This window comes from Trachurus trachurus, assembly GCF_905171665.1.
Source record: "Trachurus trachurus genome assembly, chromosome: 1".
Classification (NCBI taxonomy): domain Eukaryota; kingdom Metazoa; phylum Chordata; class Actinopteri; order Carangiformes; family Carangidae; genus Trachurus; species Trachurus trachurus.
The window spans coordinates 5,971,849-5,984,683 of NC_139891.1; the positions used below are offsets into that span (position 1 = coordinate 5,971,849).

Sequence of the window (12,835 nt, forward strand, 5' to 3'; positions counted from 1 at the left end):
GTCTCCTTTTATTTCCCTATTGACAAATCTGGATATGCCCTGCCCTGCCACTGCTGCCTGTTGGCAGGTGAAACAGCATACAATCTAGCTATATAATTTTCAGAGGGAACATTGGAGGCACTTGGCCACATGTTCGAGTTTCAAACCTGGACTTGAGGTTTTGAGGAGTTTGTTGTGCACCAAAATTGCCATATTGGAAAGGCAAGTATAGTTGTTTTTTATTTAGCTTGTAATGCTAGCTGACACAGTGTTAGAGGTCGTGCTGATGCAAACTCTCTAGACTATATTTAAGGTGGCCTGGTTTATTTGGCCTGTTCCCCTGTCCCTGCAAGTTGATGGGATTGCTTTCCTTAAGTCGTCTGACATATTAACTCCTGGTTATCTGAACCTGTTTTTATGAGACCGTGATTGGTCATGGTGCTGACTGATCATGTGATATTTCTTAAATCACAGGGGGAAAAAAAGATAAAAACAAGCATCTATGCACTTACTGTAACAAGGTCAAACTTTGATTTTCATTGGAGGGGGGTCTTGAATTGGAGTTTTTGATGGAGATGCATGGGCTCCAGAAGTCTGAGACCATGCACTCCTATAAGATAAAGGTAATGTATCCCTGTGCCTAAAAGGTTTTTATTGATTACTTAGATTTTCTCATAAATATGGCCCATCCTGACCTTATTCAGGGAACGATTAGGGTGACCAACTGGGTGGCATTTTTGTCCAAATGGGGGGAAAGATCAGTCAGATGACCAACCCACATGCTGAAGTGTCTTCAGGCGAAGCATTTAATTCTAACCAGCTCCACAGCCCAGCTGTAACATACCTCCTGGAAAGCAGGGGGAAAAAAGTTAATTTTCCTGCTGGATTCCAGCTGGGGTCCAGCAAGTGGGGTGTAAAATGGAGATAATCTTTCCAAAACACAGAGGCAAAGACAGAAATTCCACTGGGTTGTATGAATTAGTCAAAAGGTGCCCGCGGAAATAATACATCAGGGGACTCGGTTCCTATAGCTACACCCCTGTTGGGATCAGTTAGTGTCTGTCACAAACCCCTGGAGCCTCGGTAATAACTGCTGTTCTCTGTCTTGTAATGGACTAATGATATCGGGCGATGCTAATTTCAGCATTTGCAGGTTTGGTCATTGTCAGAATCTTTTCTCAGGAAAATACAGCCTATAATTTCTTCCTCACGACACCCTCTCACCGACTCTGACCACACGGTGGCCCTGTGCCTCTCCTTCTCGACGCTCCTCCTCGCCTCCCTCCCTCCTTCTCCCCCCTCCTCCTCCTCCTCTTCCACCACCACCACCACCTCCTCCTCCTCCTCCTCCCCCCTCCTCCTCCTCCTCCCTCTACTTCCACTCCTTCCTCCCGTCGCGCTGCGCACAGCCACAGACGGTCCTCCAGCTCCGTGCAGCCCCGGTGTGAAGATGGTTGGCGGCTTGTGTGCTCGCAGGTTGGCCCGCCGGTCTCGGTCCGCCCTGATCGCAGCCCTCACGGTGCTGCTGGTGCAGACGCTGATTGTGTGGAACTTCAGCAGCCTCGACTCCGGCGAAGACCGGGAAAACGGAGGCTCCAACGTGCGGGAGAAGAGGGACCGGGTCGCGGGCAACAAAGCCGCTGGCAGCGACTATTTCCAGCACGGGGTCCAACAGCAGCAGCAGCGGCAGCGGCAGCAGCATCTTCCTCCGCCTGGGAGGGGAACGTCTCGCCACATACAGCAGCCGGTAAGACAGTGGCACTGCCGATGCATCCGTATCATTACCCCTACTAAAAAGAAGAGGAAAAAAAGAGACAGTGTGTCGCCGGGGATGAAGCCCGGAGGGGTTGGCACTGGCAGGCAGGTCAAAACATCTCCTGTCTGCGCTTTTGGGAGACAAGCACACGGCCGGGCCTCTGAATGAATGAGTGTTTGATTGTTGTCACTTGAACGCTGCCTCGCAGGGAAATGATAGGATGTCTGAAGAAGCGAGACAGATGCAAACGAGCCCTCTCTCCACTCCTCCCGATGCGTGGAGACGCGGGCATCCTCAGCTGAGAGCTCACTGAGGACAACAACCAACAATGCGCCGATTGAATGAACGCACTCCAGCCCCAGACTCCAGTTTACAAAAAAAAAAAAAAAAAAAAAATACCAGAGCTGAGTATGAAATCTGAAGTCAGCGTGTAGTTCACTCCGGGGCAGAATGATAGCATGGCAGGGCAAATCCTTTCATGAGATAGTATATAGCTGTGGAGGTGCCTGAATAGCAGAGTCACTGACTGGGGTTGTAGCAAAATACCTGTCACGGTCTATTTGGTATTTTAAAAATCAAACACAGCAGCTGCATGGCTCAGCAGCACTGTCTGAGCAAGGCCAAATTGAAACATAACCTAATTTGCTGGGTTGCTTTTGATGAGTGTACAAAGATTACAGTCATCTGCTGTTTGCTAGGATACAAGCGGTTTTATTGGTAGTGGCAACATAAAACACAAAGGTCAAGATAGATATGATTGTGGAGCAAAAAGCGCACATGCAGGCCTGCATAATGAACAACTTGTTCTCAAAATGAATAAATTAAATTAAAGATAGCCCGTGGGACTGTGCCCATTCAGAGGCAGAGAGACTAATGCCATGCTCTGCACACTGGAAATGTAAGAAACAGAAAGAATAAAAACTGCACCCCCGAAATCCAAATGTTTATTTGGAGACTCCACTGACTGCTCTCCGTGCCCCAGAGGCTTACACACCGAGCAGCTTTTGTATTTGTACAGTGCTTCCGCGCAGCATGTGATTAATTTTCACAACCTGATGTCTGGAATTAAATTCTCGAAAATTGAGCTTCTTGCTCGCATGGTCTCTCAAGCAGTAAGGCTGCCCTAAAGAAATTGGACGCAGTTGTTCCTGGCAAGTGTTCAGCATTTTTCCCTTCATAAAGCTTCATGCCAGCCATTCAACTACAGCCTTACTCTTCAGCCGCCATGCAACCAGTAGATAACCAGCTCTGATGTAGTGTGATACACTGTGGCCTCCACGCACAGTCAGTCACTCAGAGCCGAGCGCTGTATCATCTGTCTCCTCCGCTGATTCTACACTGACTCACTCACTTCATCTGGTAGCACTGTTTGTCCCACCTGCCGGCATCTCCACAGTGCAAAGTCATGCCAAGGACGGCTTGTATTTGAGGCACTTATCTATATTTTGACACTATTGAGAGCAATCCAACAAAACATCACTAATATTTTATCCCTGTAATGGTCCTGCTGGGACTTGATGCTGTGGTCCTCGTGTGTGGGTTAACATTAGAGCACTTCAGGATATTATTAGCAGGGTACATAAGAGACTGTGGCTCAGTTTTGTCGAAACCTGTTCACACTGCGTCTACACCAAATTGCCTTGAATGTGTTTCACTATTAAAGGTATAATAGGAATTCCCCCCATCTAGCGGTGCGGTTGCATATCAGAACGTATTCTTGATGGGGGGGCTGAGTTAGGTAACACTGCTTTCATCTTTCACATTGATACATCATTTATATAAAATATTGATAATTTCTGCTTTAATATGTAGGATTTCCCCCCATCTAGCGGTGCGGTTGCATATCGGAACGTATTCTTGATGTTGCATTCACGTGAAATCGGGCAGACGTCAGACAGACAACAGACGCTGCATGTAACAGGATAAACAAGCGTCTATGTAAACAAGTGGTCCGCCAGCACGAGGCAAAACAATACAGGCGTGATAATATGTTGTCATGGTGATGCCGTATTGTTTACCTGACCCACGTTTTACCGCCTTTCTCTCGTCGAGAAATCCGGTTGGTTTGCCGACGGCCGTCTGCCTGACTGCACCTAAACGTAAAAAATGGAGATGCAACATGGCGGCCTCGGTTCGGTGCGTCGGCCACTTATGTATTTGTAACGACTTGTAACAACTCATTCTAAGGTACGAGAAAGCTTTCATTTGTATGCGGGTGTGATTCCACTTCAGTGAAATACGTATTTATGAAAGAAATATTCGATTTTTGCTAATAAAAAGCCAAATAAGTTACATACTGCGGCTTTAAATCACACGGGGGGGGGGTGGGGATCTCCAGCCATGACCTTTTTTAAAGAAGGGCTTTCCTCCCCATCACCTCCAGGCGCTTGGCACAGCCTGCACGCCAGTCAGTCCACCAGTCAGTCAGCTTGCCTGCTGCCAGCCGCCAGACTGCATTTCTGTGGCCCCCGGACCCTGAACATTCAATTGGTCGCCCTTGGCCTCATATGTTCCCTCAACTGGTTAATCACTGCATTTTCATTCTTTCTCCCCCTTGTGGGTGGTACGTGTGTGTGTGTGTGTGTGTGGTTTGGCAAGGCATGTCCAGCCTTAGGATGACGCATCAAGCGCCAACTGATGCTATATGAGGCACCGCGCCTGTGAGAGCGGAGCGCAGCAGCACTTTGATCCAGAACAGAGCCAGCCAGAAGCTACGGGATGACAATGGCAGAATTTCTTTGCGTGTTGATAACTTGTGTTGGATGGAAACATTATGCATAGCTTTCAGTGTGTCATCCCAGCAGGCAGGAGCTGCAGTTGTCATTAGTGGTTGTCTCCTGTTGTGTCTCTTGAGGAAATGGTGACAGAGAGCAGAGGCGTTTTCTGTTGTTGCTCAACAGACACCACAGCTTGTTGTTCTCATCCCCACCGCCGTATGTATCTGGATGTAATCACGTGAATGATAATAGCTGCGAGGGGTTAAGTCTCTCCACACAGACTGTGGCTACCTGTTGCACACACACACACACACACACATACACACCCCTCCCCCAGTCAGAAATCTCTACTTATTAATTAGTCTGTCTTGTTTTGGCTGACATCAGTTTATTACAGGAGATAGCCTCACAATAATTATTAATAAGTGCTTATTAAGGCGGTCCTGGTAATGGATGTGAAAAACTGTTAATGTGCCAGAATTAAACCAGTCTACCTTTGGATTGAGACTGAGCAAAGCTTTAAAAAAAAAAAAAAAAAAAAAAAAAAAGCGTCTGCCTCCAGCTCCACATCTGGTCGTCAGCGTTTTCTTTCCATCTGCCGTTGTAGTCATATAGTGTCATGATCCCCCATGTGCCCAGCGGGTGCTCACACATGTTGTAAAGAGTTTTCCTGTTAGTCATGGTAATACACGAAACATTAGCTCTGATGTACACTTTTTCCCTTCGCACAGAGTTTTCCTAATGGTTTCCTATGGCGAAGATGGCATTACAAATCATCAGAAAATGCACACTGACCTCACTTCTTTCTCCATTCTTCCACAGTATTATGATAGCGCTGTACATACATGACAGGCTTAACCACAGAATATTATACATTACATTTTATTAATCCACATTTATTTCCCTGACAGTGGTACTCCTAGCTCTGCTGCAGACCTAATTTATACAAAGGAACAAGTGCCAGCAGATATTTCACTTGAATAGATTGTAACTGACAGAAGATCTTGTTCATTTTGTGTCTGAGAGGGGAAAAAAAATTAGGGAAGCAAAAAAATGGAAGCTCGTCTTCAACTCGTGGCCGATCGGCTCCGTGGGGGTTCCCATATGGGACCACAAATTGCCTATTATTAGTGTTCTCATCAAAGTTTTTGTTTTGTTTTTTGAAGTGCTTCTTGTTCTTATGTAGCAGTGGCTACTTTAATGTTCGGCTTTGGAGGAGAAGAATGCATCTCAGACATGTGTTTTTTAAGAAGAATTAACATGAAAGGGGCTGGGGATGAAATGACTTGGTGAACACTTCAGTGGTGCCGGGATTTCCATTTGAATTATGATCCTGTGCGGTACAATGTTCTTTACATATACGTGTGTTTTGCATTTGGGAGCTGTGCTGAAATCCGTTGCTGCTACTGTACCAGTCTTTTCTCAAACCACCACCACAACCACAACGTGAATCATCCCACTGTGTCCATGATCACAGCGTTGACTCACACACACACAACGAACCTCACACAAACATCCAAAATTATGTATCATACGTGGATGCAGAGAAGCAGCTACACACAAACACACCCACATACACTTACACACTCACATTCATATACACAAACGATATGAGAGCCATCATTTTCACTGTTCCATTTTCTGGACAGGGCACATACAGTAGTGCTGTGACGCAGGAGCGCACAGTCACGGGTGACACATCCGTAGCTTCCAGGTCTCTGAGTGTGTGTCTGTATGTGCGTGCGTGGCTATGTTTAAAATACACCAGTTCAGGATTATGTGTTGTCAAGTTGTGTTAGATTCCATATGAACAGTTCACGTGTTAAAGGGATAGTTCACCCAAAATTCAAATTTCACTCATTATCTACTCACCCTCATGTCGACTAAGAGCTGTGAGAATTTTCAAAGTCCTCCGTTCCTTCTCTGAGTTACGGGGGGTCCGTGCAGCAGTATTTGTCCATATAATGGTTGTGAATGGATACCAACTTTCTTTGTCCAAAAAGACACACCAAAAAACATCCAAATACCTCCATACTGCTCGTCTGTAATGTCCCTCTTGTATTGAAGCCCCGACTTGAGAAATTGTTCTGCCGGACACAGGAAGAGCAGTGAACCGAGACACTGGGAGCTTCCGCTACAAACAAGCTTAAAATATAGACTTATTTAATTTTTTTCGGAACAATTTCTCATGTCGGGGCTTCAATTCAAGACGGACATTACAGACGAGCAGTATGGAGGTATTTGGATGTTTTTTGGTGTGTCTTTTTGGACAAAGAAAGTTGGTATCCATTCACAACCATTATATGGACAAATACTGCTGCACGGACCCCCCCGTAACTCAGAGAAGGAACGGAGGACTCTGAAAATTCTCACAGCTCTTATTCGACATGAGGGTGAGTAGATAATGAGTGAAATTTGAATTTTGGGTGAACTATCCCTTTAATTCCCAGATCTCCACTTCTGATTCTTTTTGTATGGTGACTATGCCAGAAGTAGTAGCTTTTAAATATGCTACTGTGTCGTTTGACGTTTTTTTTAGGGTCAGCTTTCTCATATTTCACTTCTTTTCTATTCACATTGTAACAAAGTGGCCTTTCTCACACCTTTCTCACATACAGTTTGTTCCGGTGTTTTTTTCACGTGCAAGTCACTGTCAGTGCCGCATTTCCGACCAAAGCAAAGACGCTTTAGCAGTGGTAATTGGCAGATAAATTGGCACTCCCAGGAAAGTAAATCGTCTTGGAGTGTGAGCTATTTTGCTTTAAACAGACCTCTGAATATACATAATTGCAGTCCAGAGACACCCAGAAGATGCACTGTGTTATTTAGAATTTCAAACATTCAAATCATTACATCAGGAAAGTGTTACTCTGTAAAACCTGTAATGAGGGAAAAGTAAAGTACAGCCTGCCTATCAGTCCATCCATCTGTCGTTTTGATTTCACACACACACACACACACACACACACTGATAGATAGAGAGAGAGAGAGCTTCTTTTTCAAGTGCCGGAAGTCTCAGAGAGAGTTGGGAACATATTCAGATCTGAGGGAAGAAGTACGCACCTCAGACTTGAAAGAGACACATCGAAAACCCAAGACACTTTGATGTCGAAGTGTAATTTGTATACATGACACCATCCTTCTTCAAAACCTGCAACAACAAAAAAACAAAAAACATTTCATTATTATCATAATGCAGTGTGCCGTTAAAACCTTGTCATGTTATTTCACTAAGCCGATCCCACTCATATGCAAAATATCAGTGTTGGTATGGAATCCTAAAACTTCAGACTATGTACAGTTGGTAGACTGCAGAAGTTTGGGTATCCATGGCAGCTCAAACATCACACACAGACACTTCCCTGCTAAACACTCCTACTAGCACAGGTGCTAAATGTGCTGCAGGTCTCCTCAGTGCTCTATCCATGTAGTGTGTCTGTCCTCTGCTGTCTCTTATTGCCATTCACACAGTTCAACATGCTTTGTTAGAAACATGTTAGATGAAATACTACGCATGCAACTGCTTACATTATTGTATTATATTTATTAGGGCAAATGGATAACTGCATCATCAAGTGTTTTTAGCCTTTAACAACCCAATCTCTAAAGTAGTCTCAGCTCAACAAGCCAAGCAGATTTGCCCCACTAGCCAGATCAGATGCCATGGTTACAGATTAATCAGCCCCCAAAAAGGTATTGTATTTGACCATACGACGTGGCTGAAAGCTTATAATTTATACTTATTCAACAGATGCTTTACTTTGAACATTGCATTACGAAGGCAGCGTGGCTTTAATGGAGGCGAAAGTGTTGTTGCCTCATAGTGATTCCTGGTGTGCATGTAGATTTACATCAAAATATTTGTGGTCAAGTGGGTGGAATTACTTGTTTTTCTGTAGGAAAATAACTTGTGTTGAAAAAAATATCAAAAAGCAGATCAATATAGTGTGATGAACTGTCTGTGCACATCACTTATACTAACAGTGCGGTAGCTGACATAGACAGTAGGCTAATGAGTATCTGACTTTTTGTCTGAGTGATCATTTAAAAGCAAACATAGTTGAAATCACAGCTGTATTTGTTTCTAACTTGTGTGTTTGGTGATTTTTGTCAGATGACAGTGTGGTGATAGAGTCAGGATTTTAGCAGCAGCTTGGAAATGACTTGGGCCACTTTCCAGTCACTATGTTAGATTAAAAAAAAAACATGTAAGTGAGATCAGCTTTATTTGGAATTGGGGTGTGTTATCTTATCTTATAATACTGTATTTACAAGCACTGAGAAAAATTGATATAAGAAAAGAGATAAAAGATGGAAAGCACTGAAACCAGCTGACAGTAGGCAGAACACAAATAGTCAGAAACACAGTCCAACCACATACTATTGCAAGTATTTTGGTATCTTATGGACTTAACTATGGATTAATTAAAATAACTTAAGATGCACAGATAGTACTGCACCATCTGCTCTGATTCTGTTCTCCATGTCTGGAGAACTCCACAGGGAGGATCAACACATTTCTTCACAAGGATATTCACTCACTTTGCTGCTTTGGCAATAGAGCGCTTCTCCTAACACAATCTCCTATAGGTTTTCAGTTCAGTTCAGTTGAGATGTGGTGACTATGAAGACCGAAGCATACGTAGCACCAGGCTTGTTTCTCCATTCACTCATTCATTTGGACATGTTGTCACCTGTCTATTACGTGAACACTAAAACCCAACTACTTAAACGGATGCAATTTGAACAAAGATGTTGTGTTTAATAGGGGCAAAGTAGGGAAATTTACAGAGCGACCTTCAAAGAAAATTAACCCTGAGTCATTTGTAACAGCGCATTTACCGAGTGATGTGTGTGTGTGTGTGTGTGTGTGTGTGTGTGTGTGTGTGTGTGTGTGTGTGTGTGTGTGTGTGTGTGAGACGGGTTTAACAAACACACAACTTACTCTCCTCTCTGCTTTGTGCTCAGCTTGATGCCTCTGTATGCCTCATCTGTAAAACTGCAAAATCAAAGATCATGATTACTGTTCATCCCTCTCCTGTCAAGTCTATTCAAACAAATCTCACCATTTCCACCAATTAGAGTTGTGTCACTCTGTGTCAACTCCAGCCCCACCCCCCACCCCCCATCATCCTCAGCTGCTGTTACAGATGGTTTTATTCCCCAACACATTAATAACGCATCATCCAGATGAATGAAGCTATATAATACCTAGCGTTGCCAATAATCCCATAGGTAAGAGGCTTAGCAGACAGCCCAGTGAGAGAAATAGAGAGAGAGACATAGAGAGAGATAGGAAGACAAGGCTGGAAGGGGTGGGGAGGGTGGGGCTGAATTAGTTTTATCTGAAGTCAGGGCATGTTGATATTTAATGGCCACACACACACACACACACACACACACACACACACACACACACACACACACACACACACACACACACACACACACACACACACACACACACACACAGACACAGGTTTGGGCCAGACCATCACCATATGGAGAGGTTATTAGACCAATAGCTCAACTCTCCTACTGTTTAGTAGTTTCAGGATTATCCCTTTAAATAGATCTACTGTATTTTATAAAAAGAGATGAGCTACATGTACTCTAAGGCACTGTAGCTGACTTACATAATGTTGCAAAGATCATGATTAATGACGATCGCATGAAACGTCTCAATAAAAAAAGTAACGTTATTTTAAAAATGAACTAGAAAGCAGTGGTTCTGGTTTTCAGTAGCCGTAGGGGTTACACAGCGTGTGTCTCACAGCTCAGTCCGGACTGGTGAAGAAAAGCTCCTTTTGAAGTAAGAAAACTGAACTTTAAACCCCTGGAAACTTCTCCACATGAACATGAAATAATCTGACAAAGTTAAAGCAGTTTCATGAAATTGCTGTTTTCACTCTTGATCTTCTCTCTGGGTGTTTTTTTTTTTTTTTTTTTTTTCTCGCATATCTCTGCGCAGTGCGCACCAATCATGATTTAGCAACACAACATTTGAATCAAAGTCTGATGACGGTGGTGAGGTTGTTCATTTGGGCCAAGACTGTCAGTCAAATCAAATGAAGCCACACCACATGATGAGCTGAGCTTTTGAATGTTTAACTCTTAAGATAATCAAGGAGAATGATTTTCCTAATTTTATGATTTACATTGGATTTATTTTACACATTTTAATATTTTACATTTTTATTTTATTTTATTTTACATTTAATATGATAAACAAATAGCCATATAGGAGAACGTCACCAGTTTTCCAAATGGTAGGTTTATGAAACATTTGTGTGGTGTCTCCCGTTTTACCACAGCAGCTTTATTGATAGAAAGTGATGCTAATGGTGTCATAGTGATGTCATTAGGCTGGAGACTTAAAATGTTAGCTTCACAAAGAAGCTTGTGTTTTTCACGTTTACTGGATAAGGAGCATCTCTGTCCTGCTGCAGTATGGGAAATGTAGGACCACTGTATTTTGGGCACCATCAGAAAATCGCAAACTCTGCTGCATAGATGAACCTGTCCCTATACTAAATTGTTGAGTTTTGTTGAGTTTTTAAGAGCTTACTCTTATTTACTCTAACTTAATCTCTAATTATGCCTTTATACAAATTCATGTTTCGAAGACATATTCGACTAGTGCACTTTTTGAATTCAACAATACCTAATGAGCTTGAAAGAGGGAAGTTACTCCAGCTAAAATAAAAATCACCCCTGATACCGATCTTTATTTATTCCCGAGACACAGTCTGGGGTAAGACAAAAAGTGGAATATTTTATTGATTGATTGTGTTTTAACAAAATTACAAATTCTTTATTTTAGTAAGCTGCATTTGTTTTCTCTACAATGGAACATAAATGGATTTTCCGTTTGTGTGTTGTTGCTGTTGTGCTCTAAAGTGTGACAAGATGAGAAGCTGCTTGAACTCATCCCCATCAGGTCAAATCGCCTGTAGCAACAGACGTAGATGGAGAAGAAGTGAAGAGGGCTCTCTCGGATGACGGGTCAGACATCTTCAATTATCGACAACCAAGTCCAGTTGCTCTCAGTTGAACTCCTCTTGCATCTCCTTACTGCTGCTGCTGCCTCAGCCTTAATCAGAGTGTGAATTGTATCTGCAGCATCTACATTGTAGCCCCCGCAGCATTCACCATGAATAGACTTCTATATGGGATCATCATCAGACGGTATGGAGTGAGTTTGTCTCTCAACCGTAATAGTCACGCTGCATTGAAAGGCACTTGACAGCCTCGTTGTTGGGGGAAAAGCACTCGGCAGATTGCGCACTTCTCTGAAATCGCTGCAGCGCTGCTACATTGACATGCAACACACTCGTCCACATGTAACACGCAAATGCACATGAACATGTAATCACACCCACACAGACTAATGACACTGAGCATGAGCTACCGCCTTGCTATCTCCTCCTCAACACACCATACACTAATCCCCGTGTATTGTATTATTCTAATAAGACAGCGGGTTTGTGATGTGAAGAGAAAGGAGTGCGTGGCAGTACAGTATGGTGAAGACACAGGGTGATGACATGTCGGTCGGGTAGAGATGGGGCGATCGGGCCTGTCAGGGAGAGCTTTTGTCCTTCCAGTCCTGTGGAGCAAGAGGAGAGGAACTGACAGTCGCACTTATTTCTTCCTCCGCCTTCTCCTCCTCCTCTTTCTTTTTACTTTTTTCTCACTACTGGAGCTGAATGCCAACAGCCCAGAAGACTTGTCTCTATGTGTGATTAAGAGACGTATAGGAGGAGAGCGAAAGAAAGAAAGAGAGATCGAAACTGGCACAGAAAGAGAGACAGATATGCAAGACAGAGGAAAGCTGGAGGAAGAAATGTTGGGGGGGGGTGAAAAAAGAAAAGATAAACGTCTCATCCCTTCTACAAATCCGACGTCGACTCAAATCCCAGCATAATCCTTAGGGGAACCCGGTTTGGTTTGAAGGCTTGTTAGTGTAGCTCGGGCCCGGCTGGCACAGACTGTGTGGTTGCAGACCATTTCTGGAAACTAACCTGAGTCCAAATGGCCTCCACACATGCAGGGATCAGGTCTGTAATTTTCCCCTCTGTTGGAGAAGTTTAGGATTTAGAGGTAAGCTGATGTGAAGACACTGATCAAGCTGGTTTTATCAAGCATCTCTAAATCAGAGCTCTCATTCAGGATTATACTGATGAGCCACGGTTTAGCAAATCTGCCCAATAATCCCAGTTCTCAATTGCCAACTGAAACAGGTTGTGATTCCATTGGTTTAATCATTCGCCCTGATGGACACACACTCCTGATGCACTCTTTCTTTGTATTGTCCACATCTGGATGACATGCTGCAGCGCGGCTCGTGCTTTTAAACAAGGAGAACTTTTGTTATGATTCA

General features: G+C 43.6%; 1 protein-coding gene across 1 annotated transcript in view; it reads left to right on the forward strand.

The window, feature by feature from the left end:
* Positions 1–1,429: 1,429 nt before the first annotated feature.
* xylt1 (xylosyltransferase I) overlaps positions 1,430–12,835 on the forward strand; it is a gene marked incomplete at both ends in the record, with an annotated part of 93,152 nt that continues 81,746 nt past the window's right edge. The window contains one exon of the mRNA XM_083993610.1: positions 1,430–1,726. Coding sequence (XP_083849736.1) covers positions 1,430–1,726 — 297 coding nt within the window. The remainder of the gene's footprint in view (positions 1,727–12,835) is intronic.